Source organism: Bidens hawaiensis, unplaced genomic scaffold, assembly GCF_021521415.1.
Source record: "Bidens hawaiensis isolate Kalapana, Puna unplaced genomic scaffold, B.hawaiensis_p1.1 tig00001236_1, whole genome shotgun sequence".
Taxonomy (NCBI): Eukaryota; Viridiplantae; Streptophyta; class Magnoliopsida; order Asterales; family Asteraceae; genus Bidens; species Bidens hawaiensis.
In genome coordinates this window covers 4,311,505-4,333,246 of record NW_027491070.1, presented here as the reverse complement: position 1 = coordinate 4,333,246, position 21,742 = coordinate 4,311,505, and the positions used below count along the sequence as shown (strand labels likewise).

General features: G+C 37.5%; 2 protein-coding genes and 1 pseudogene across 3 annotated transcripts; 2 read left to right on the top strand and 1 right to left on the bottom strand.

The window, feature by feature from the left end:
- The first annotated feature begins 231 nt into the window (after positions 1–231).
- Positions 232–2,786, top strand: LOC143569653 (sucrose synthase-like). Its single transcript, XM_077055516.1, has 6 exons — positions 232–1,041; positions 1,124–1,407; positions 1,485–1,709; positions 1,794–2,357; positions 2,449–2,587; positions 2,660–2,786. Exons 1-6 carry the CDS (start codon positions 367–369, stop codon positions 2,690–2,692), a joined length of 1,920 nt encoding a protein of 639 aa, XP_076911631.1. The 5' UTR covers positions 232–366; the 3' UTR covers positions 2,693–2,786.
- A 2,122-nt stretch (positions 2,787–4,908) lies between these two features.
- Positions 4,909–6,640, top strand: LOC143566875 (pectinesterase pseudogene; annotated as a pseudogene). Its single transcript, XR_013141304.1, has 2 exons — positions 4,909–5,817; positions 5,907–6,640. The product of XR_013141304.1 is annotated as a pectinesterase pseudogene (transcript).
- A 24-nt stretch (positions 6,641–6,664) lies between these two features.
- On the bottom strand, positions 6,665–14,535 carry LOC143566863 (uncharacterized). Its single transcript, XM_077053444.1, has 11 exons — positions 13,898–14,535; positions 13,572–13,836; positions 13,154–13,339; positions 12,480–12,614; positions 11,968–12,369; positions 10,121–11,908; positions 9,313–9,497; positions 9,073–9,228; positions 7,833–8,067; positions 7,405–7,712; positions 6,665–7,311 (listed from the first exon to the last, which is right to left on the bottom strand). The coding sequence occupies exons 1-11, from the start codon at positions 14,533–14,535 to the stop codon at positions 7,002–7,004; spliced, it is 4,608 nt and encodes a 1,535-aa protein (XP_076909559.1). The 3' UTR covers positions 6,665–7,001.
- Positions 14,536–21,742: the final 7,207 nt, after the last annotated feature.

The window sequence follows — 21,742 nt, the reverse complement described above, 5'->3', positions numbered from 1 at the left end:
AACTTTACCTGTGAATTCAGGTCAAATGCGTGAGAAACCTTCATTTACAAATAAAGCAATATGATAGCTTAAGAGAATGGTTGTTTTACATTTTTTGTTTTTTAATATTTATTTTTTGGATTTTAATTTTCTTTATTGTAAAAAAGTTAATAATATACTTAGGGTTGGATGATGAAAGGGTTTCATAAATAAATGATATTGAGTGTTCCCGAGTATCTTCACTTCAAAGAGGAGCTGGTTGATGGGACCGGCAACTTCGTTCTCGAGCTGGACTTCGAACCGTTCACGGCCTCCTTCCCCCGCCCCACCCTCACCAAGTCCATTGGGAACGGGGTGGAGTTCCTCAACAGGCATCTCTCTGCTAAGATGTTCCATGACAGGGACAGCATGCACCCGCTCCTCGATTTCCTCCGAACCCACCACTACAAGGGCAAGACGATGATGCTCAATGACAGAATCCAAAACCTCAACGCCCTCCAATCTGTCTTGAGGAAGGCCTCCGAGTACCTGTCAACACTGGATGCATCCACTCCATACTCTGACTTCGAGCATAAGTTTCAAGAGATCAGCTTGGAGAGGGGCTGGGGGGACAAAGCAGAGGGCGTCACGGAGATGATCCAGATGCTGTTGGACCTTCTCGAGGCCCCGGACGCCTGCACTCTCGAGAAGTTCCTCGGAAGAATCCCCATGGTCTTCAATGTGGTCATTCTTTCTCCCCATGGTTACTTTGCTCAGGAGAACGTCTTGGGGTATCCGGACACCGGTGGCCAGGTCGTTTACATTCTCGATCAAGTTCCTGCTCTGGAGCGGGAGATGCTCAAGCGGATAAAAGACCAAGGCCTTGACATCGTTCCTCGCATTCTCATTGTCACAAGGCTTCTCCCTGACGCCGTGGGAACCACTTGCGGGCAGCGTCTTGAGAAAGTGTTCGGAGCAGACCACTCTCATATTCTGCGAGTCCCCTTTAGAACCGAAAAGGGAATTCTTCGTAAATGGATCTCTCGCTTTGAGGTGTGGCCATATATCGAGACCTTCACCGAGGTAATTATAAGCTACCTATTATTATTATGAAATTCTAGTTTAACCAGACTAATAATTATTAATCCATGGACTTGATCATCAGGATGTGGCCAAAGAAGTAACAGCAGAGCTGCAAGCCAAACCAGATTTGATAATTGGTAACTACAGTGAAGGCAACCTGGTTGCCTCTTTGCTAGCCCACAAGCTGGGCGTCACTCAATGTACCATTGCTCATGCCCTGGAGAAAACCAAGTATCCTGATTCCGATATCTACCGGAAGAACTTCGACGACAAGTATCATTTCTCTTCTCAGTTTACAGCTGATCTTATTGCCATGAACCATACGGACTTCATCATCACTAGCACTTTCCAAGAAATTGCTGGAAGGTATATACATACTTACTTTTCAATCATATCATCTTAATATTATTGCTGTTTCTTAACTTGTATTGATATATTTTCAGCAAGGACACAGTTGGACAGTATGAGAGTCATACCGCTTTCACAATGCCTGGACTATATAGGGTGGTCCATGGGATTGATGTTTTTGACCCCAAGTTCAACATTGTCTCACCCGGTGCTGATATGGGGATCTACTACTCTTATACCGAGAAAGACAAGAGGCTCACAGCACTCCACCCTGAGATTGAGGAACTTCTCTTCAGTTCCATTGAGAACGAAGAACACCTGTACGTTGATTGCCTAGCTTTTCTTTTTATATACATTCATTATATTTATACATACATATACTAATGGAATGAAATGCGATGTAGGTGTGTGTTGAAAGACAAGAATAAGCCAATATTATTCACAATGGCTAGATTGGACAATGTGAAGAACTTAACAGGACTGGTGGAGTGGTATGCCAAGAGTGATCGGCTTCGTGAACTGGTGAACCTTGTTGTGGTGGGTGGTGACCGAAGGAAGGAATCCAAGGATCTTGAAGAGCAAGCCCAAATGAGGAAGATGCACGAGCTTATCGACAACTACAAGCTCAACGGCCAGTTTAGATGGATTTCCTCACAGATGAACAGAGTGAGGAACGGGGAGCTGTATCGTGTGATTGCGGACACCAGGGGAGCGTTCATTCAGCCTGCATTCTACGAGGCGTTTGGGTTGACGGTGGTGGAGGCCATGACCTGCGGTTTGCCCACGTTTGCGACCCTTCACGGGGGACCTGCTGAGATCATTGTTCATGGGAAATCCGGGTTCCACATCGACCCCTACCATGGGGACCAGGTGACTGAATTGCTCATAAATTTCTTTGAGAAGACCAAACAAGACCCCTCTCATTGGGAGTCAATCTCCAAGGGTGGCCTGCAGCGTATCCAGGAGAAGTAAGTGAAGTACCCTATTGATTCAGATCGATATCTTTTGATTGAGTACCATCAAGATAAATGTTATGTTTGGTTGTTTTGTCCTTTGTAGATACACATGGCAGATCTATTCAGATAGGTTGTTGACGCTCGCTGGCGTTTATGGATTCTGGAAGCACGTGTCAAAGCTTGACAGGCTTGAGATCCGTCGATATCTTGAAATGTTTTATGCTCTTAAGTACCGCAAACTGGTATGGTAGCCCTCTCTCTATTGTTTGATATTTGATATTGAAGAGCATATATATAATGAGCTGATTTTGCAGGCTGAATCTGTTCCATTGGCTGTTGATGAGTAAAATACAATGGTTGGTCAAAGGGAGGCTTCGGAGTTCTGCTGCTCTTATAGATATATATAATAAAAAAGAGCATTTTGAAAGACTTTTCCTTTTGTATTGTGTGTTCTCTGTAATTGATTCCTGCCTTGAATTGAAATTCGTCATGAATTTTCTTTTTTGTAGTAATCTCTCAATGTCTTAAAAATCACAAGTTGAAACAAGAATCCTAGTGTATTGAATAATTCACTTGTAAAATACAAAACTTTGAAATGCAAAAAGTACAAAAGAAATCATGTGCAATGTAGCAAAAATCCCTAAAATATCAGACATGATTACATATTCTATTTTCCTGGGTTGCAACATGGTTGCCAAATCGATGATTAGGTGGGCAAGTGAATATATCATCTATTATTAACATATGATGATAACTCATTAAGATAATACAATAAAAAGAATATTTACATGTCAAAAGTATTGTTCAATCCCTAAACTAAACACCAAGGCCATCCCGTTTCTAATCCTCCTGTTGTGTTGATTTATCTATAAGTAAACCTCTCATTATGTGCACCCCATGCTTAATAACAGAAATACATTCAATACAAAGCATTCACCAAGTTAAAAGGCCCCTATGAGATTCACTAATCTTGTTATGAGATCCTTAGATGCCTTACCGCATGGTTCAAGTTAACACCATACAAAGACACTTTATATGCATGCAAATAATCAATCATATAAGTCTTTCCTAGATGACTATTAACAAAGCAAAAACAACAGCTATATATGTCGTCATATCCAACATTACATCAATGAATGATAACTAAGCTTATGCATAAAATAACTTGTAAATAGGCCACATAATTTACAGAAATTGCAAGTTAGGTCAAAATCGATGGCTAATTTTACTTTACTTTAGATGGATTATAAATCCTCCTCATATCATATCATATGCGATGATTCTAACCTATTAAATGAAATGATAAATTAGCCACTGAATTCCAATAAAAAAAGAATGGATAGAATAGAAGCTAAGCTAACCAAATGAAGTCTTTACGATGGAAATCAAAATCATGATGATGATGTCTCAGAAGTGATGAAATTGCAATCCCTCACACACGCAGCCGCTTCTATTTTGACTTGATGTGAAACAACCGCTTCCAAGATTATTTGTTCTGAATAATTTTTTTAAAAGTTTACTGTTTCCCCATAATTATAATTAGTCCTTCACATTCAGTATATTGACTTTTAGCACCTCATTTTTTTACTTTTGACCCAAACCCAAAGCTCAACAAATTTCTGACGTTTTAATAAGATAGACTACTTGCTTCGAGATCCTTATGTCAATATATATACCACAAACAAAAATATGAATATCACATTATTTTAAATTTTAAATATCGTGTTCAAAATTAATACAAATTTTGAGATGTTTCAACTAGCGTACACAAATTTAGAGTTTCCAAAATTAGTATCATGTAATTTCGTCCTACATTTCATAGAATAGATGTAGGCTCAAGGAAATCTTGTTAAAAAGAATTATGTATTTTGGTCACATCACGTAATTTTGAAAGTCTAAATTTTCTTTCACCTTAACCATCCATCCAAAGGTGATGGGATACCAACTGTGTTGTAAAGATCCTGACTAGACGTCAATCCCCATTCCACTGCCCGACTGACGATTTTACAACACCTGATATCAATAGACAATTTGGTACCTAACTTCCCCTATAATTTTCATCAAAATTTAAGAAGTACCTGTGTATCAAATACAATCAAGTAAACCTTAGCAGCTTGTGTAGTAATTCAATTAAATCAAATAGATTTTAAAAACTGAATCCAATTTCTTTTTGTCTTGACCAACAACCCCTGACCAAGCTGTTGCCATCAAACACACATAGATCCGCATTTTTCCAGTCAACAAAAATACCTTCAAACTACAACGAAATCTCACAATTGCGCTAGTCATATACTTTGACGATAGGAGTTGGATCAATTTTCATGATCCTCCCCTCATTTTCTAATCAGTAAACCAGTTAGAGGGGTAATTTGAAATTAAACGTGTAAGTATGAATACAAAAGTGTGTTACTTACATTAAAGAAAAATGAACTAGTTGCTATGATTTGAATATACTTATCATCAAATGCATAAAGTTTTAAAAGTGTGAGGGAGGGGGCTAATGAATCTTTTCTTTTTCTTTTTATTGTTGTTATATGTAGAAACGAAGTGACCGCCGTCAACAATGGAGTTTTCCGGCAACAAGAAGTCATCGTCATCTTCACTTACAATCATCGTCATCCCCGTAGCATTCCTCATCATCCTCTCTCCCTGGTTATTCTCCTCCCAAACCGATCACAACAATCACCCACCATCACCACCACCACCACCACCGCACCTGTTCATCAGAAACACCTGCGCCAATACCCTCTACCCTTCTCTCTGTCTCCACACCCTCTCTTCTTCTACTCATTCCATTTCCCTCAATAATCACACCAGACTTCTTGAGTTCGCCATCAACAAAACCATCAGACGTGCTACCAAATGCCGTTCAAGATTATTATTAACCAGGGGGGTTCAAGAAAACTGCATTGACCTACTGGACCAGACCATCTATGAACTCCAAGAATCCATCAACGCCCTACACCTCCACCCCCTAATTACGCCGCCATCAAGAACCTACTCAGCGCCGCCATCACCAACGAGAACACCTGCATTGAAGAAGAACAACGCCACCACAAATCCCTCACCCCCATCATGCGCATGATCAGCAACTGCCTCGCCATCGTCAACCACATCGACGATGGGCTCACCACCAGCCTTCTCTCCCCTGACCATGCCCATCTCCATGTCCCCTCTTGGATGACCGCTGCTGACCGCCGCCTGATGCAGGCGCCTCCCACGCCTACTGTGGTTGTAGCCATCGATGGCTCTGGGAACTTCACCACCATTGGCGCTGAGGTTTCAATGGCTCCTAACCGAAGCGCGGCTAGATACATCATTCAAATCAAAGCGGGGGTCTACAACGAGAATGTCGTGATTCCCAGGCTAAAGATTAGCATCATGCTGGTTGGAGAAGGGATGAACTCCACCATAATCACCGGCTCCAGAAACTTTGTGGACGGTTACACCACCTTCACCTCTGCCACACTATGTATGTATTTCATATTTTCACAAATGGAAAACTTTTATGTTATGCATATACATGCATAAATGCTTATTATGTATTGTGGTGTGGTGCAGCTGTTATTGGGAATAACTTCTTGGCACGAGACCTGACCGTCATCAACACAGCAGGCCCGGAGAAGCATCAAGCGGTGGCTCTAAGGGTGACCTCCGATGCTGCTTTCTATCACTGTCAGTTCATCTCCCATCAGGACACACTCTATGCCCACTCCCTCAGCCAGCTGTACCGGGAGTGTGCAATCCACGGCACAGTCGACTTCATCTTTGGAAACGCAGCCGCCATTTTTGAAAGATGTCTGATACTCGTTCGCAAACCAATCCCTGGTCAGAAAAATGTGATCACTGCGCAAGGAAGATTGGATCCAAACCAGAACACAGGAATATCACTGCAGGACTGCACCATAATGGCTGCACCAGACTTTTCAGTTACTGAAAGGTCTAATTTCTCAACATTTCTGGGCAGGCCATGGCGGAACTATTCCAGGACCATAGTTATGAGGAGCTATCTTGGGGACATTATAGACCCCCGAGGTTGGTGCGCCTGGAATAAGTACAGCAACCTGGATACTGTGGAATACATCGAATATATGAACTTCGGGCCAGGTGCAGAAACTAGAAACAGGGTACAATGGGCTGGTTATCACAAGAATTCCAGTACAGATGTTGACAACTTCACCATCCAATCATTTTTACATGGAGCAAATGAATGGTTAAAGTCCACAGATCTACCCATATGCGGTGGTCTCTATGCAAAAGATTGTAAAACTGCTGCCTCTGCTCAGGTTTACTGAGCCATGTATAGAAACAAATACACACAGCTTCAAAGCTTATGCAGCAGATAGTAATTTTGAGTATGAGATTTTTGAGAGAAAATGTAGCATGAAAATAGCCATACACTTACTGCATCAATGTATACTGCAGGTCCAAGCTAAGAAAATTGTATATATCTATATGTATGTATGTGTGTATATGTACATGCTTTTTTTCCCTTTATACAGATGGTACACTAGAACAAAATTTTCGTGCGTGCCAAAACTAAGAGCAAGTAATTTTCTGCATTCGCATCAGAAAACCAAACATCTTTGGTCAACTGACTTGACTTTGAAAATAATCACTGTCATTCCGACTTTCGGGTCTTGCTTGATTTGTGCATTACTTGATGTTTTCACGCTGTTGTGCATTTTGAGGATTTCTTGGATAGAGAACTGCCGCCCATAAGAAAGCCACAGCAAGGCCCACTATGCTGTTAAAAGGCTGGAAAGGGTCACCACCACCACTTACCCATAAAGGATAAGGAGTGGTATTATTATACATCAAAAAGCCGCCTTCTTTTAAGATGAAACTAGAAGCCATAATCCCTGCACGCAGCCCAATGGGAAGGGAGAGCCTTCCTTGGCATCTCTGCCTAACACCTGCCAGCCCCACTGATAATAGCCAAATTCCTGGCATTGCCTTCAGTGACCTTGCATCCAAAACATATTTCATTAAGTTTTTTATTGTTTGCTTACGAAGGAATAAAACAAAGTGTGTCTCTGTTAGTCAAAGCCATACTTACCACTGAGATAATGAAAATGCAAGTCCAGAAAGGATTATTCCTTGATTGTATCCAAGATCAACTGCAATTTCTTCGGACAACCATGACCTGAAGAGCAATTCTTCAACCAGAGCAACAGCAACTGTTGTTACAAGCCCTTGACCAACAAATCTAATCACTTTCCCAAACACCTTAAGCAGGGTAACAGCATCTCTAGAAGATGGAATGCTAGGCCATGATACGCACACAAAACCAAGTAATACATTTGTACATTGTATCAACAAAACAAGCATCACCCCTCCAATCAACCCATATACAAAGTTTTGGATCTGCAAGTCAACATTACATTAGCTCTTCCATCCAATTCAACTAAGTAGCAATTGAATAGGAGGGTAGAGTGTAGGGTCCATCAAAACATGTTTATCAGATGTTCAAATTAATAATAATACCTGTCTTGCTGAAGTCAACTCAAGTCCATATCTCTCAAGTGGATCTTCATAGCCTCTGATCCTTTTGCCCCATAGCACAATAAGTATCATTATAGAACCATAAAGACCAATTATGCAAGCAAGTTCCGCATATTTTGAGGACTTATGTGCTGCCCAGTTCTGTACAAGTGTTGGAAGCAAAGGAACCACAACTGGTGTCCACAGTACAAGCACCATACATGCAAACCCCAAAACCCTACGTAAAATAAAAGGATAGTAAGCAGAATCCCATAAAATAATAAACGCACATTCCCATAAAAAAAGAATAGTGGGTATAGAACATGAAAGCATATGTACTCAGTACTCCATATCTATAAAATTAAATCTGAAGTTATGCCCTTAATATTACTATTTGACGTATGTATTCATTGCTATGTTCCAGCTGATTAGCTTAATACAAACTAATATCTTGATAGAGTTGGAGAAGCACCATACACTTAATTAGAGGCAACATAAAGTAGTTTGTTATTACCCTAGACTTGTGGGTGGATGTCGGTATCCATAGGAATAAGAAACTGGGATTGCCTGTGAAATTGCAAGTGGCATTGTCATTGCGACGCCAGCAGGAATTGTGGTAGGCCTTAATTAAGGCAATGGTTGTATTATTTTAGTAACAACCAGTCAAGCGTAGCCAGTAAAATCCACTCATATCAATTAAGCAACTGGTCTGCCAAGGGTGTGATGAGAGCAAACCTTTCCTCTATTTAAGGAGATAGAAAGGCTGCTACCACTAAAGACCCGTGGCTCCAAAAAATCTGATTTTCTTTTTTTTGACATAATGATATTGTTTTAGACTCTTAGTATTAATGTTATTTCCTTAAGGAGAGTATTATGCTTGAATTTATATGCAATTATTCGAGCCACAGTTGGAGAGCAGCCTACATCTCAAAAGTAGGTCATTCGGAAAGACGGTTACCTATCAAAGGCTTCCATTTATGGCCATTTCTTTTATCTTTAATACAAAACCAATCAGGTTCTAACAAATTGTCTCTAGACTAACCAATTCTACTTTTGTCTCAATTCTATCTTACCAAAGTACCCAAAGCATGGCTCATTCAGTTCGAATTATAAAACAGAAGTTTGCATGTTCTGAGGTGAAATCCTAAATCTAAAGACGCACAGTACCATCTTTACTTGCACCCATTGATGCACATTTTTCCTAGCATCTGAACAGAAAGTAATAGAATACTCATGTATATACCTCTGAAACAGGGCTCGGTCAGCAAGGCGAAGAAAGGAGATGAGCTTTCCAGTCAAACTCATAGCACCACGTATTCCTCCCCAAAGTAAAGCAACTTTACCCACCAGCTTCAATATCCCACCTTTTTGCCCCAAATCTGCCAGCAGTGCAACCAGCCTAGCCAGCCACACAAGGGAAATGTTCGGTTACATAGTACACGCATACTAAAATATGTTTATGAGCAATGTTAAATATGCAAACCTCTCTTGATCCACCGCACCATCTTCCTTGGTAGGCACTACAGGAGCAGCAACTAACATGGCTTTCTCAGCAAGACTTGTGACTATACCATCACCACTTTTGGGCGTTTCCTCCTCAACCTTTTCAGGCTCCTCATGAGTCTCTTTTGACATAGAGGAACTTTCAAGTCCATCACTAAATGAATTCTTCATTCAAAATATAAGCTTTGTTCAGCATCAATGAAATTAACTATATACACATGGTCATTTAATCATTTGTTGAAATGCAATTTTGATCAAAAAATCAATAACCTGAATTGACGATTTTGTTAGTATATAGCACAATCCCAATGAAACAGTAAAGAAATCACTCCAATCAAACTAATAATGAGATAAAAAAAATATCCTGGGAGATTATAAAGGCCGAGATGGCAAGACAAGCATGCCATACATAGATTATGGAAGAAGGTAATTGTTTAAACTTTAAAGAATAGTTTCTGGTACCATAGATTATACCACACATGATGCAATTCAGGAAATGCGATTTGTTAGTTAACACCTATTTTGTTGCATCTAAATGATGGTTTAAGTAGCATGCTACATAAAATACTTCAAGAATTCATAGTAAAGTTCTTATTTTGCCCCCACACCTTCTCTCTTGTTCAATTTCACAATTCCTGTTTACATTCAACCCATTTACACTCATCTGCCACAGTTCTGAATAATATGAATATGGAGCCAATTTCAAGTTAAATGAAAATGCATATATGCAAGCTAGAAAAGAACAATCTGTGTAGTCACGTTAAAGTTTAACAGAAAGTGAGCCTTACTTGTTGATGAACCAATAAAGCAGATGCTCCTAAGGCGGCAGTAACTGCTCCAGCCATGACAGTGTCACCACTAAGACTGCTTGGCACATTTTCCTCTCCATCTTCATTGTACAAGTTGTCGTTCGGGTTTACTTCATTAACAGCCATCCTATCTGCTTGTAAATGATATCCTACCTTAGAATCACTAATTTGATTGGTTATGGCTTCAGTATTTTGTATAGAATATGCTGCATCTATGTTGTCAATTTTTCTCAGAGAAGCTAGGCTAGAGCCTACAACAATGCCAACTGGAATCACTTCTTTCATGTATCTGGTGCTTTGAACAGCTGAAGAGATGGTGTCTAGTATATGTTCATCCTGCAGATTACGAAGGCCAACCAATTTCTCACCATCCCATGATAGTACATGCCGTTTGTCATGTACAACAGCCAATGAAATGGCATTTGCAACACCCTCTAGTTCTTTTTTCAGCATGGCTGCCATGTTTGTTGCTTGTATTCTTCGGAAAACTTCAACTTCTAAAGATTTTAATATGTTCTCCTTGACAAACTGAAAGGCCTGTACTGATGCAGCATCGCCAATTTCATGTTTTTCTTTGGCTGGGTCACAATCACCTTCAGCATCTAATATTACATAAGTTGGTTCGACGATGTCACTGTTACACTCAACCTCAACATCAGATGGGACATCATCAGCATAATTTGTACCATCTGCTGATTGCTCTAAGAGCTTCCATTGACCTTCTTCTGGAACATAGTCAAGATATAAAGCATCCAACTGAAGCAACTTATCATTTTTCATCTTTGAATAAAGATGACTTTGGACGTACTGATCGTAAAAAGAGTTCCTATATGGAAGTCTGGTTATGGAGTTCGGGATGTCTTCAGGATTCTTGTAAGCTTCATCTTTTTTCTCAATGGAAATTGACATGGTTTGGTGATGATTACTACTTTTCCCATCACCTCCTTTTTGTTCGCTCTTAGAGACTGTAGATGTGTGGTTATCATCCGCTGCTCTGTTCCCTTCCAACTGAGTAATTACATCTTCAATTACACTAAAAACGCTGTTAACTGCTACTTGGGTAGAATCATCCATCCCTGTTAGTGCATCCAATGCCTGGGAAACACTAAAAGATGGAGAATTAGGCTGTGCACTTGATTCTCCCCTCCTCTGACTTTCACCTGCCATCTCATTGGAAGTTTTTTCAGTCCTTGGGGGGTTTGATATATCAGTAGAATGTTCTGATGCGTCCTTGTGTTGATTATCCTTCTCCGCATTTGTTCCACCTTCAAGACCCAAGTTGGCCTGATCACTGATATGATCCTCAGACCTTTCCATCTTTCTAGAAGCGTCAGGAGGCATAACACCTGAATCAGAGTCTTGGGGTTCAGCAACTTTTTCTTTGGAGAGATCATCACTTCCCAATTGATCATGATTGCTTGTGGACCCGAGATTGGAAATTTCACCACCTTGATGACTTGTTGGTTGCAACCTACTGCCATCATCAAAAGTATGAGCTTGGGTGGGTTCATTCTTGCTACAAGGATGATTATTTGAATTTTCTTCTGTCAAATTAGGATTAAGATCCGAAGCATTTTTCTCTTTTTCTACATTTACAGATCTTTCTTGCACCTTTGTGTTTAATGCTGCTGGTGTACCATTTAAGTTCTTCTTCTGGTTTTCCAGGATTGTAGTAACAGTGCTGGTGAGCTTTCCACGAACATCTTCAGGCACGGCATCTTGCAAAGCACTCATTAGGGTCTCTCCTTGACTAACTGCAGTCAGTACCTAACCAAAAAGCCATATTAGTTTCACACCCATTTTATTAATGTCCTCCGATGCATTACCTTAAGTTTCTGTTCTTCTGACAGAGCTTCAGGCATCGTCATGTCAAGCATGTTCATCACGACTTCTGTAGCCTGTAGCACCTTTCCTCTTTCACTATCCACATCTCCTTCCTTTAAATCTACAAGGTTTGTTTGTGTTACCGTTCCATTGGTCGCATCTTTGTCTTTGGCTTTAGTTGTTTGTAACTCAAGAACAGAACTTGAATTAACATATTCATCACTTTTTTTCAGCATCTTATTCCAAGGATTTGAGGTGTTGCCACCCAACTGGTGAAAGTTTAGGAGATTATTGTTTCTGCTACTTGCATGAGATATCTGTTTTAAATGACTGATGGTTACATCACTGTCCTCCAAAAGAGGATGTCGGCCTTTCAGAATTCCTAGCTCGACAGCTGTAAGCCACTGCATGTAAGATTAAATATTACTCATAGCTGTACTAACCTAACAGAGTATATGTGAGTACTTCTCATGTTGGAAGCTAAAAGAAAGTACAGTTGTTTATTAGTAATTACCTCAACAACAAGTTGCTGACACCATGATACATCGGTAGTACGTTGGTCATCTGATTGGAAAGTGCAGATAAGCAGGCTTGTAAATGGATTTTCTGCTATTAAGCTGCGTGGGATCGAAAAAGGCACTGCATTGTTCTGTCACAAACCATCAGAGTATGAAGCTGTCAAATTCTATACACACTTACCATAGAACGATAACAGGCCCATGGGATGTTCAACAGTAACATATATATCTTTAAAAAAAATTAACCTAATCCAAAGCATGACAAAACTTAGGGTCTACCAGGAAGATAGAAATCATTCCACTTCCAAATCAGAGTTGCAAAGGGTACATGCCAAATTCACACACTAAGTTCAAATGCTCAATAATACTACGACCAGGCTTTTTCCCATGTACTTTTCAAATGAGTTTGGAAAATCAACAGCAGCTTAAATGCATATATCAGGTAGAATCAATTTCTATGGCTTTCAAAAGCAACCATTAAAAAGACATAATATAAAGGATGAAACCATGACTTAGGTATAAGAGTTTTTCCCCTAGACAAAGCATACATATTGCCTCACTTACACAAATGTTCTGTGAACTTGTGCAACATTAGCATGCAGAAAAGAAACATGCACAAGTAAAATGGTTGAGCTAGACCCCAAGAGGCTATGATAACATATTTTATTACCTGAACAAAGAGAAGTGGAATCTTTACATTGCCAACCACATCTGTTGTACTGGAGCTGGCATAAAATTCTTCGATTGAATCAAATCCATATGAAACCATAGATATTGCTTCCTCAAAATCTTTAAGTGACTTAGCTTGTAAAGCCTTTTCAACATCAAACCCTTTAGATCGACCCAGAAATAGTTCCTGCAAGCAATAACATACGTTATTCAAAGGCAGATAAATTTTTAAATCTGATGCAAATCATGCTGTAACATCTATTTGTAGGGCTTCAGAGAGTTAAAAGTCCTTTTGATCACCTAATAAACTATGAGACCAAAATATACCGAAAGAGATTACTATTGCCAGTTCCTATGCATTCCATTGGAACATTCCCTCTACTTTACTTTGTGAAAATCAATAATGAGTTTGCAATAACCTTGTTGGATTGCAGCATATCAATTAAGCCACTTGTAAGATTGTGATCAACATAAGGATGAGTAGAAGCCTGTTGTAAATCAAAAGGATTGTCTATGCATGTGGCAGCTGTAAGAGGCGTTTCGTCTCCAACTTGCGCTAGATACTTTGTCAGCATATTAGCACCATAACCAAAGCCAACAGCCATGAAAGTTGTCCACGGTCTGGCCCTGCCGATAAACTGTACAACCGTGCGGATATCATCGCTGTCAGCAGCAGTGAATAACCTGCATCGCATATAGGCTTAGGGATTTTGACGAAAAGAAAATAATGAATAGGATTGATTACCGTGGGGTGGTGATAGGGGAACGGGCGCAACCCCTGGGATTGATGACAATGGGGAAACAGCCGCGAGCTAAGCATTGAGAAACAAAGGAGGTGACATTGTGATCCATACTCCCATCAGTAGCCCCTGGGACGATAAGGACGGTGGTGTCGAGGTGGTGCTCGGAGGTCAAGTCGTCCAAATTGGCAGGCCAGTCGAGGGAGACTACTCCGCCATCGTCGGTCTCCAGGCATATTCTCTGATATGATAGCATTTGTGGTTGCTTATTATCTACTGCTAGATGTTGAATTACTATTCGTCCAGAGCTAACAGCCTCTGCATTTGAATGCTGTTTCTCCTCCAACGGAAGAAGAAGAGAGGCGCACCGTAACTTGATAAAAGTGTTAAACGGCGAGGGAGATGTAAACAGAGTCCACTCTCCTCCTCCGATTAGTTGATGATTGGATTTGAAATGGAAATGGAATTTGGAAGCAATAGCAAGAGCAGTGGTGAGCTGAGAGAGGAAGTCATTGCGAATGATAAGGTGCGTGCTTCTTCGCCTCCTAGGTCGGTGGAAACTGATGCTGATGTTTAATCGATGGGCTGGTGGTAGTAGTTGTGTGCCTGCCACTGAATTGCTGCTATTCAGGCTGAGGCTCATTGTTAGTTTAGTGTTGAATTTGAATTCTCATACCGGTAAAGAAGAAGTTGGTCCACATAAACAAACAACCCCAATCCCAACGCCACCAGCGCCGACTCAGATCAATCAAAACTTAACACACAACAACGTAAGCCCAACCAAAAATCCAACTCAAACTTTTCGTTTATTATGGAAACCAGTCTTAGTGACTCATATATTTTTAAGTTTTCACATCTTTTGGACTTTAATATATTAGTTTTAAACTATACGGTCGAGCTTGTTCCGAGTTTTGGCCTGTTTAAGGTGCCACACAAGCTTAGGCTCGTTTAAGATTTTTTTTCATAATATATGAAAATATTTGTAATCATATATTAATTAATAAACAAGCCAAACCTAACCTTGAAAAACAACTCAAGAGTGGAGCTTGAAATAAGTCGTACTTGGGCTTGGCTCAACTCATTTACGCCCCCCTACCAGCAATTGCAAAAACTATAGTTACACTTCTCGTCCTTTACGTTTAACTTAAATTGCAGTTTTGTGCTCTTTAACTAAAGTATACTTACATAAAACATCCTTTTTTTAAACATTTGTAGCGCATTACATACCGGGTCGTCATTAAGCGTATGTTTGTTTTTGTTCGTATAGGTGCGTTATCTTTTTTTGTGTAAGTTAAACATATGTGCATTTTTTTTTAATAATTAATGTCGTTTTAAAAAAGTTTTGGACTTTTAACAACATGAGGAAACTTGAAAAAATTATAACAATGGTAGGATATAATAGTTTTACGGTTTTACCCACATTAACAATTTCACAATGGTGATGCGACAATCTTTTTATTATCTCACCTATTGATTTCTTAAGGGTCCTGCCAATAAAACACCCACCTTCAAAATTCAAACACCATCTACACGACTCATATAGCTTATACGCGTCGTATAGGCTTCTGTACACTGACAACCACCAGTTTCTTGGAAAAGGTGTTTGACCAAATTCTTAAACGAGCCGTATGACTTATACGAGATGGTGCTCATACACCCTCTATACGACTAGCATAGCCTATACGAGTAGTATGTGGTATGCTATGTTATGTGGTATTATTACTTCTATTATTATGTGATTTGTATGCGTGATTATAGATTCAAAATAATTAGTTAAACATGGTAGCATTACATAAATTATATATATATTAGATAAATAGCAAATGACGGTGCCGCAAAATATTTTTGTTGTTTATTTGTGTTACTTTTAAATACAGCCACTTTACAATAGATTAACAAAAAATCAATCTATCATAGTGGCTCTTCTGCGTTTTGCATTGATTATTTCACATGATGCATGGGTTTGAATCCCTGTTGATTTAATTTTTTGTTTTCCTTTTTTTAGTTTCTCATTTTTGTAAATAAAAAATTTTGTAATTATTTTACATGTGCTCCGGCATAAAGATGTCATGTCACATGAAAATTCAAATTCATCTCGTATAGCCCATACAACTCATATGGGGGGTTACTCGTATAGCTCTTCTGGTATTAAAGGGTTAACGGGTTCTAACATAAAGTTGACTTCTATACGACTAGTATAAGCTATACGAGTCGTATATGTAGGGAAGGGTGTCCAAACAGCAAAATGGGTGTCGGAATAGAGAAAGCCTTTATTAATCGAAGGATTCAAATTCTTTCTGTACTTTATAGGTTAACATTTTAACAACCCTATATATATAATACTAGGATAGAACTTGTGTGATACATAGATTGTTTAAAAATACAACAAAAAAGTTAAATTTAATCATATACATAATAGCATCTCTTATGAATTAATAATATATAAATAATGATAAACAAAATTTTACAATTCATAAATCTCTAAACACTCTTTAAATATACAACATTGGATAGTGACCCATGTGATTAAGAGAACAGTTAATATCATTATATTTAAACGTAATCAAATGTTAACTTATAACATACTAATAGGATATTTAACGAAATTTATTAATGAATCTATAATATTTCTATAAGTTATTTGTTGAGATTCCCAAATATAACATAAGTGATTTGCTTGATAAAATAAGAAACCGCTCACATGACATCTACGTGTCATTCTATGTGGAGGTCATAGAATGATGTCATGTGAAAAAATTATCTTAATTTAATAGTATAGTTAGATATATAAATTTGAAAAATATTAAATAAAAAAATTGTTCATAAAACCTTCAAATATCTTATTGTACACAACATATGTGGTTTTTCTATATTAATTATTCAATGATACAAAAAGATAACTTTAAGGTTTTAAAATGGTAAAATAAATCAAGAGTCAAGCCAAGTTAAACTAGATTTTTACATAATGCAAATTCTGGGTATTTAGATGTTCAAATGCTCGAAAATGAAACTTTTTATAGTTTAGGCACATGTTAGTTGTTTTACGCAAATCAAAAGAATCTTTATAATAATATTTTGAAATAAAATATTTAAAAAATTAGCTTAAAAGACGTAACAAAATAAATAAACATTAAACGTTTTTTTATTTATGGAAATCACATTAAATGAGAGTTAATGAAAATTTAATTTAGGAATTAAAAAAATATAAAATAAATTGGATGTGGCACTCACTTTACTAATGAGAGGTAGGGGGTCACCTCACTATCACCAATTTATATGGGAGATATGAGGGATGACCCTGGCTTGCCAGGGTTCGAGTGCTGATCTCACCTGGTTTTACCGGCCCATCGCTGTCTTGCCGTTTGGCGGGGTGGGGGTCGGGTTTTATCCGGGGAATCCCTTAATAGGTGGACCGCTAGGGGCTCCGGCTCGGGCTACCTTTAGCCAATGGGGGCCGCATACAAAGTACCCGACGTTACTTAGCTGGTCGTTCCAAATATATATATATATATACAGACACTTTAGAAAAATAACATGTGTCCATATTATTTTACTTTAATATAGTAGTAAGATTATATTAAATTGTATGCAATAAGAGCATGTGTATGATGTTATATGTTATATTTGGTGGTGTGTCGTGTGGTCATGATATTAAGGGTATGAGATGTGGTTGTGAGAGAGTGGGGCATTGGTTTGGACGAGCCTCATATATGTTACTACCAATAAATGATCCATGCCACAAGTTAACTAGTTGTTGCAATTCTCTTGTCTTTAATTGTCAATTGTGGCTTACATTTATTGCAACCAAACCCATACATAGATATGATACTGAAAGATAAATCTTTTTTTTTCTTTCACTAGTATCTTTTGTTCGAGAAAACCACATGCATTTTCATGAAAATCAAAATAACAGTTACTAACAGATTGATTTAAAAGTAAAACACACTTTTAATTAAACAACAAATTCAAACATAAAATTTAATTTTAGTGACAAATCAAAACACCTTTAAATTTCGAACTTGATATTAAGACAAAGTGTTACGGTGAGGTGAGGGCGTCACTCACCATACTTCAACCTTAAAGGCTTCAAAAAGGTGGGGTCTGCCCCTCATTTCAGTCAATCATTTTTTTTGATATATTGGTTAACTAACTCTCCTCCGTAACATTTCTTTTTGGCATTAGTTAGTGTCTCATTGTTCATGTAATAGTGATGTAATTTTACTTTTTGATTAACACCTTCACAACACATCTACTTATTATAATAAAGTAAAATAAATGTGGACACTTGTCATGTTTTGGTTAATTCTCACAATTTTTTCCCTCCAAAACTAATATACCCTAATATATATAACTAGTTTTAGAGCCCGTGTTACACACGAGATAATTCAAATTATAAAATTATAAGTAAAACAAATAATTACATGGCGTATATGAAAAAAAAATTACATGGCGTATATGAAAAAAAAATGTATTACATCTATGGTTGTTTCTATACAATGTGTACATAAATTGATTTTATTTATATCACAAACTGATTTTTTTAAATGAACTTAATAAAAAATGTCCGTGCAAAATCGTACCTGAGAATGCTTCTTTCTATTGAAAAATTCATTCTCGGTGTCATATATGTATAATTGACAGAATTTTGGTTATGAACCAATTTCGAAAATAAGACTTCTCATACAATAGTAGTTCTAACCACTCAGCCTAAATACAAAAGAGACGCTACATTTATTGATATATTTATCAATTTACCACCAATCAAAAGAAAGTAGGATATTAAATTGTAACAATGGATGTTCTTTAAAAACTATGTTTTTCTGAGCTACATCATAAAAAATTTTTTGATAAGTTTCAGAGGGCTTCTCGACTTTGTCATAATGACAACATAAAAAATAACATGTTAACCTATTCAATTTTGTGAATATTTTGTTTCATTTGAGCATAGTTTTGCATGACATGCTTCCCATACAACGTTCTGATCACCATTGAAGGAAAAATTAATGTTGACGTAAATATTTGAAATTTGATAAAAGTTATAAGCATTGATAGGTATGGGGGTGGCATGTCGAAAGTGTTCGCAATCTTTTCTTAAGTTTTAATAGTTGAGGGAAAAATAGTCAATTTGTCAAATCCCGAACCTTTTGATTATTTCAAAAATTGCCCTTAAAAATAAACTTGAAACCTAAATCATGTTTAAAATTCTAACTTTCATACTTTTGACATTTTAAAGTCAACACTTTGAACCCATAACAATTTGACGATAAATATTTTGCATTCTAAAACTTTTAAAAATACTCAAAATTTTCATTTTTGACCTGTAACAAAATTTAACCTAAATGTAGTTAACTTGTACCAAACAATTTATTGACCAACTTTTGACCCAAAAAATCAAATTTAACTTCAATAAAAAACTCAAAACAATTTTCATTTATTTTACATATATTATGGTATATTAGTTTTGGAGGGAAAAAAATTGTGAAAATTAACCAAAACATGACAAATGTCTTCATTTATTTTATTTTATCAGAATAGGTAGATAAATCAATAATTATTCACTTTCCTTTTACACTATATTTATATAATATCTATATATTTTTTTAAATATAAATATTAACATATTATTTTACTATATATTTCAAAATACTTGGTGAATTACAAAAATTAACAACAAATCATGTTTCTTAAATGAAAATTGTTTCGGGTTTTTTGTGGAAGTTAAATTTGATTTTACGGGTCAAAGTTTGGTAAATAGATTGTTAGGTACGAGTTACTACATTTAGGTCAAAATTTGTTACGGGTCAAAAATGAAAATTTTGAGTATTTTTAAAAGTTTGAGAATGCGAAATAGATTTATCGTCAAATTTGTTATGGGTTCAAAGTGTTGACTTTAAATTGTCAAAAGTATGAAAGTTAGAATTTTAAACATGATTCGGGTTTCAAGTTTATTTTTAAGGGCATTTTTTGAAATAATCAAAAGGTTCAGGATTTGGCAAATTGACTATTTTTCCCTCAACTATTAAAATTTAAGAAAAGATTGCGAACCATTTCGACATGCCACTCCCATGCCTATCAATGCTTCTAACTTTTACCAAATTTGAAATATTTATTTCAACATTAATTTTTCCTTCAATGGTGATCAGAACGTTGTATGAGAAACATGCCATGCAAAACTATGCTCAAATGAAACAAAATATTCACAAAATTGAATGGGTTAACATGTTATTTTTTATGTTGTCATTATGACAAAGTCGAGAAGCCCTCTGAAACTTATCAAAATCATTTTTATGGTGTAGCTCAGAAAAACGTAGTTTTTGAAGAACAACCATTGCTACAATTCTACTTTCCTTTAATGGGTGGTAAATTGATAAATATATTAATAAAGGTAACGCCTCTTTTGTAGTTAGGCTGAGTGGTTATAACTACTATCGTATGAGAAGTCTTATTTTTAAAATTGGTTCATAATCAAAATTCTTTCAATTATACATATATGACACCGAGAATGAATGTTCCAATAGAAAGAAGCATTATCGGGTACGATTTTGGACGGGTATTTTTTTATTAAGTTCATTTAAAAAATCATTTTGTGATATAAATAAAATCAATTTATGTACACATTGTATAGATACAAACATAGATGTAATACATTTTTTTTCATATACTCTATTTAATTATTTGTTTTACTTATAATTTTATAATTTGAATTATCCCGTCAATAAAACTAGTAAAGTAACAGAATGTTATGTTTTACAGATAAGTTTTAAAAAGGTAAGCTAACATTGAAAAAATAACTATTTGAATGATGAAGTTACTTTATTTAAATTTGAAAGAAAGAAAAAACAAAAGTTTTAATGTACGTGGTCAAAATAAAAGAATAGTGTGAACAAAAAAAAATGGAACGGCATCCAGTGAGGGATCTACCATTGGCATCTAATCTGGATTCGTGGCATCTAAATCAACATGTACCAATCCCACGGTTCTCCCTTCATACCAATAAAATATATATAATCTAATACTTGCTTGCTATAACCACACACCCCGCAGCTAAAGCTAGAGATCGAGTATGGCCATGGAGTTGGAGGCGCTTGCAATCAATTACCTGACCCAAAGTGTTTGGGCCTGGCTAGCCTTTCTAACCGCAGCTCTTAGCTTCTGGAAGATCAAGTCTTCTGTTCTTCATCATAATATCTCTCCCAAGCTATTATCACCACCACCACCACCACCACCATCACCATCATCAACACCACCACCACCATCACCATCAACGCCACCACTGCAGACCTCCAATCAACAGGCCACATTTTGTTTGTTGGATAATAGGAGAAGTGGCAAGTTTAGTGTGTACTATGGAGAAGATGCAGGTAGGAAGGAAAGCAGAAAGACAATTAGGCATAATAATAATTGAAGAGGTAGGTCCCAGCAGAGCCCAGTTGGACCCGCAAGACTCACCTTAAACAGGGACGTCTGCGCAGAAACCAACTGGATCCGCAGGACCAACCATGCTCAGAGACGTGACGTCCTTACGCGCAGTAAGCAAGCTGTTCCCGCAGGAAATGCCTCCCATGGTGAAGGACTCCGCCTGTCCCCGCAGCCTCGGATACAAGCCATTAGGGAAGGCCACCCGCGCAGCAAGGCTACACGCACAAGGCACTTAGCTCTCAATCGTTCAGTGTCACCTGAAGGAATGAGCGAAGCCGGGAACAATCCCGCACAAGGGCGGGAGGGGGAATACTCCCGCCCAAATAAGCCAGTCCGTACGATACAGGAAGATCTTCTGTACTGTACCTGACGAGGTATGGGAAAAAGATCTGACTAAAGATACGACAGCTTATAGACAACAGTATGGCGAG

What these genes read in the sequence shown, in the direction of transcription:
- LOC143569653 (XM_077055516.1), top strand. Translation starts at nt 367, where the DNA reads ATGTTCCATGACAGGGACAGCATGCACCCGCTCCTCGATTTCCTCCGA. An exon ending in ATATCGAGACCTTCACCGAG is followed by an intron (nt 1,042 to 1,123) that starts GTAATTATAAGC and finishes CTTGATCATCAG; the next exon opens with GATGTGGCCAAAGAAGTAAC. An exon ending in ATTGAGAACGAAGAACACCT is followed by an intron (nt 1,710 to 1,793) that starts GTACGTTGATTG and finishes AATGCGATGTAG; the next exon opens with GTGTGTGTTGAAAGACAAGA.
- LOC143566863 (XM_077053444.1), bottom strand. Translation starts at nt 14,535, where the DNA reads ATGAGCCTCAGCCTGAATAGCAGCAATTCAGTGGCAGGCACACAACTA. An exon ending in ATATGCTGCAATCCAACAAG is followed by an intron (nt 13,340 to 13,571) that starts GTTATTGCAAAC and finishes TATTGCTTGCAG; the next exon opens with GAACTATTTCTGGGTCGATC. An exon ending in GGTGCGGTGGATCAAGAGAG is followed by an intron (nt 9,229 to 9,312) that starts GTTTGCATATTT and finishes GTGGCTGGCTAG; the next exon opens with GCTGGTTGCACTGCTGGCAG.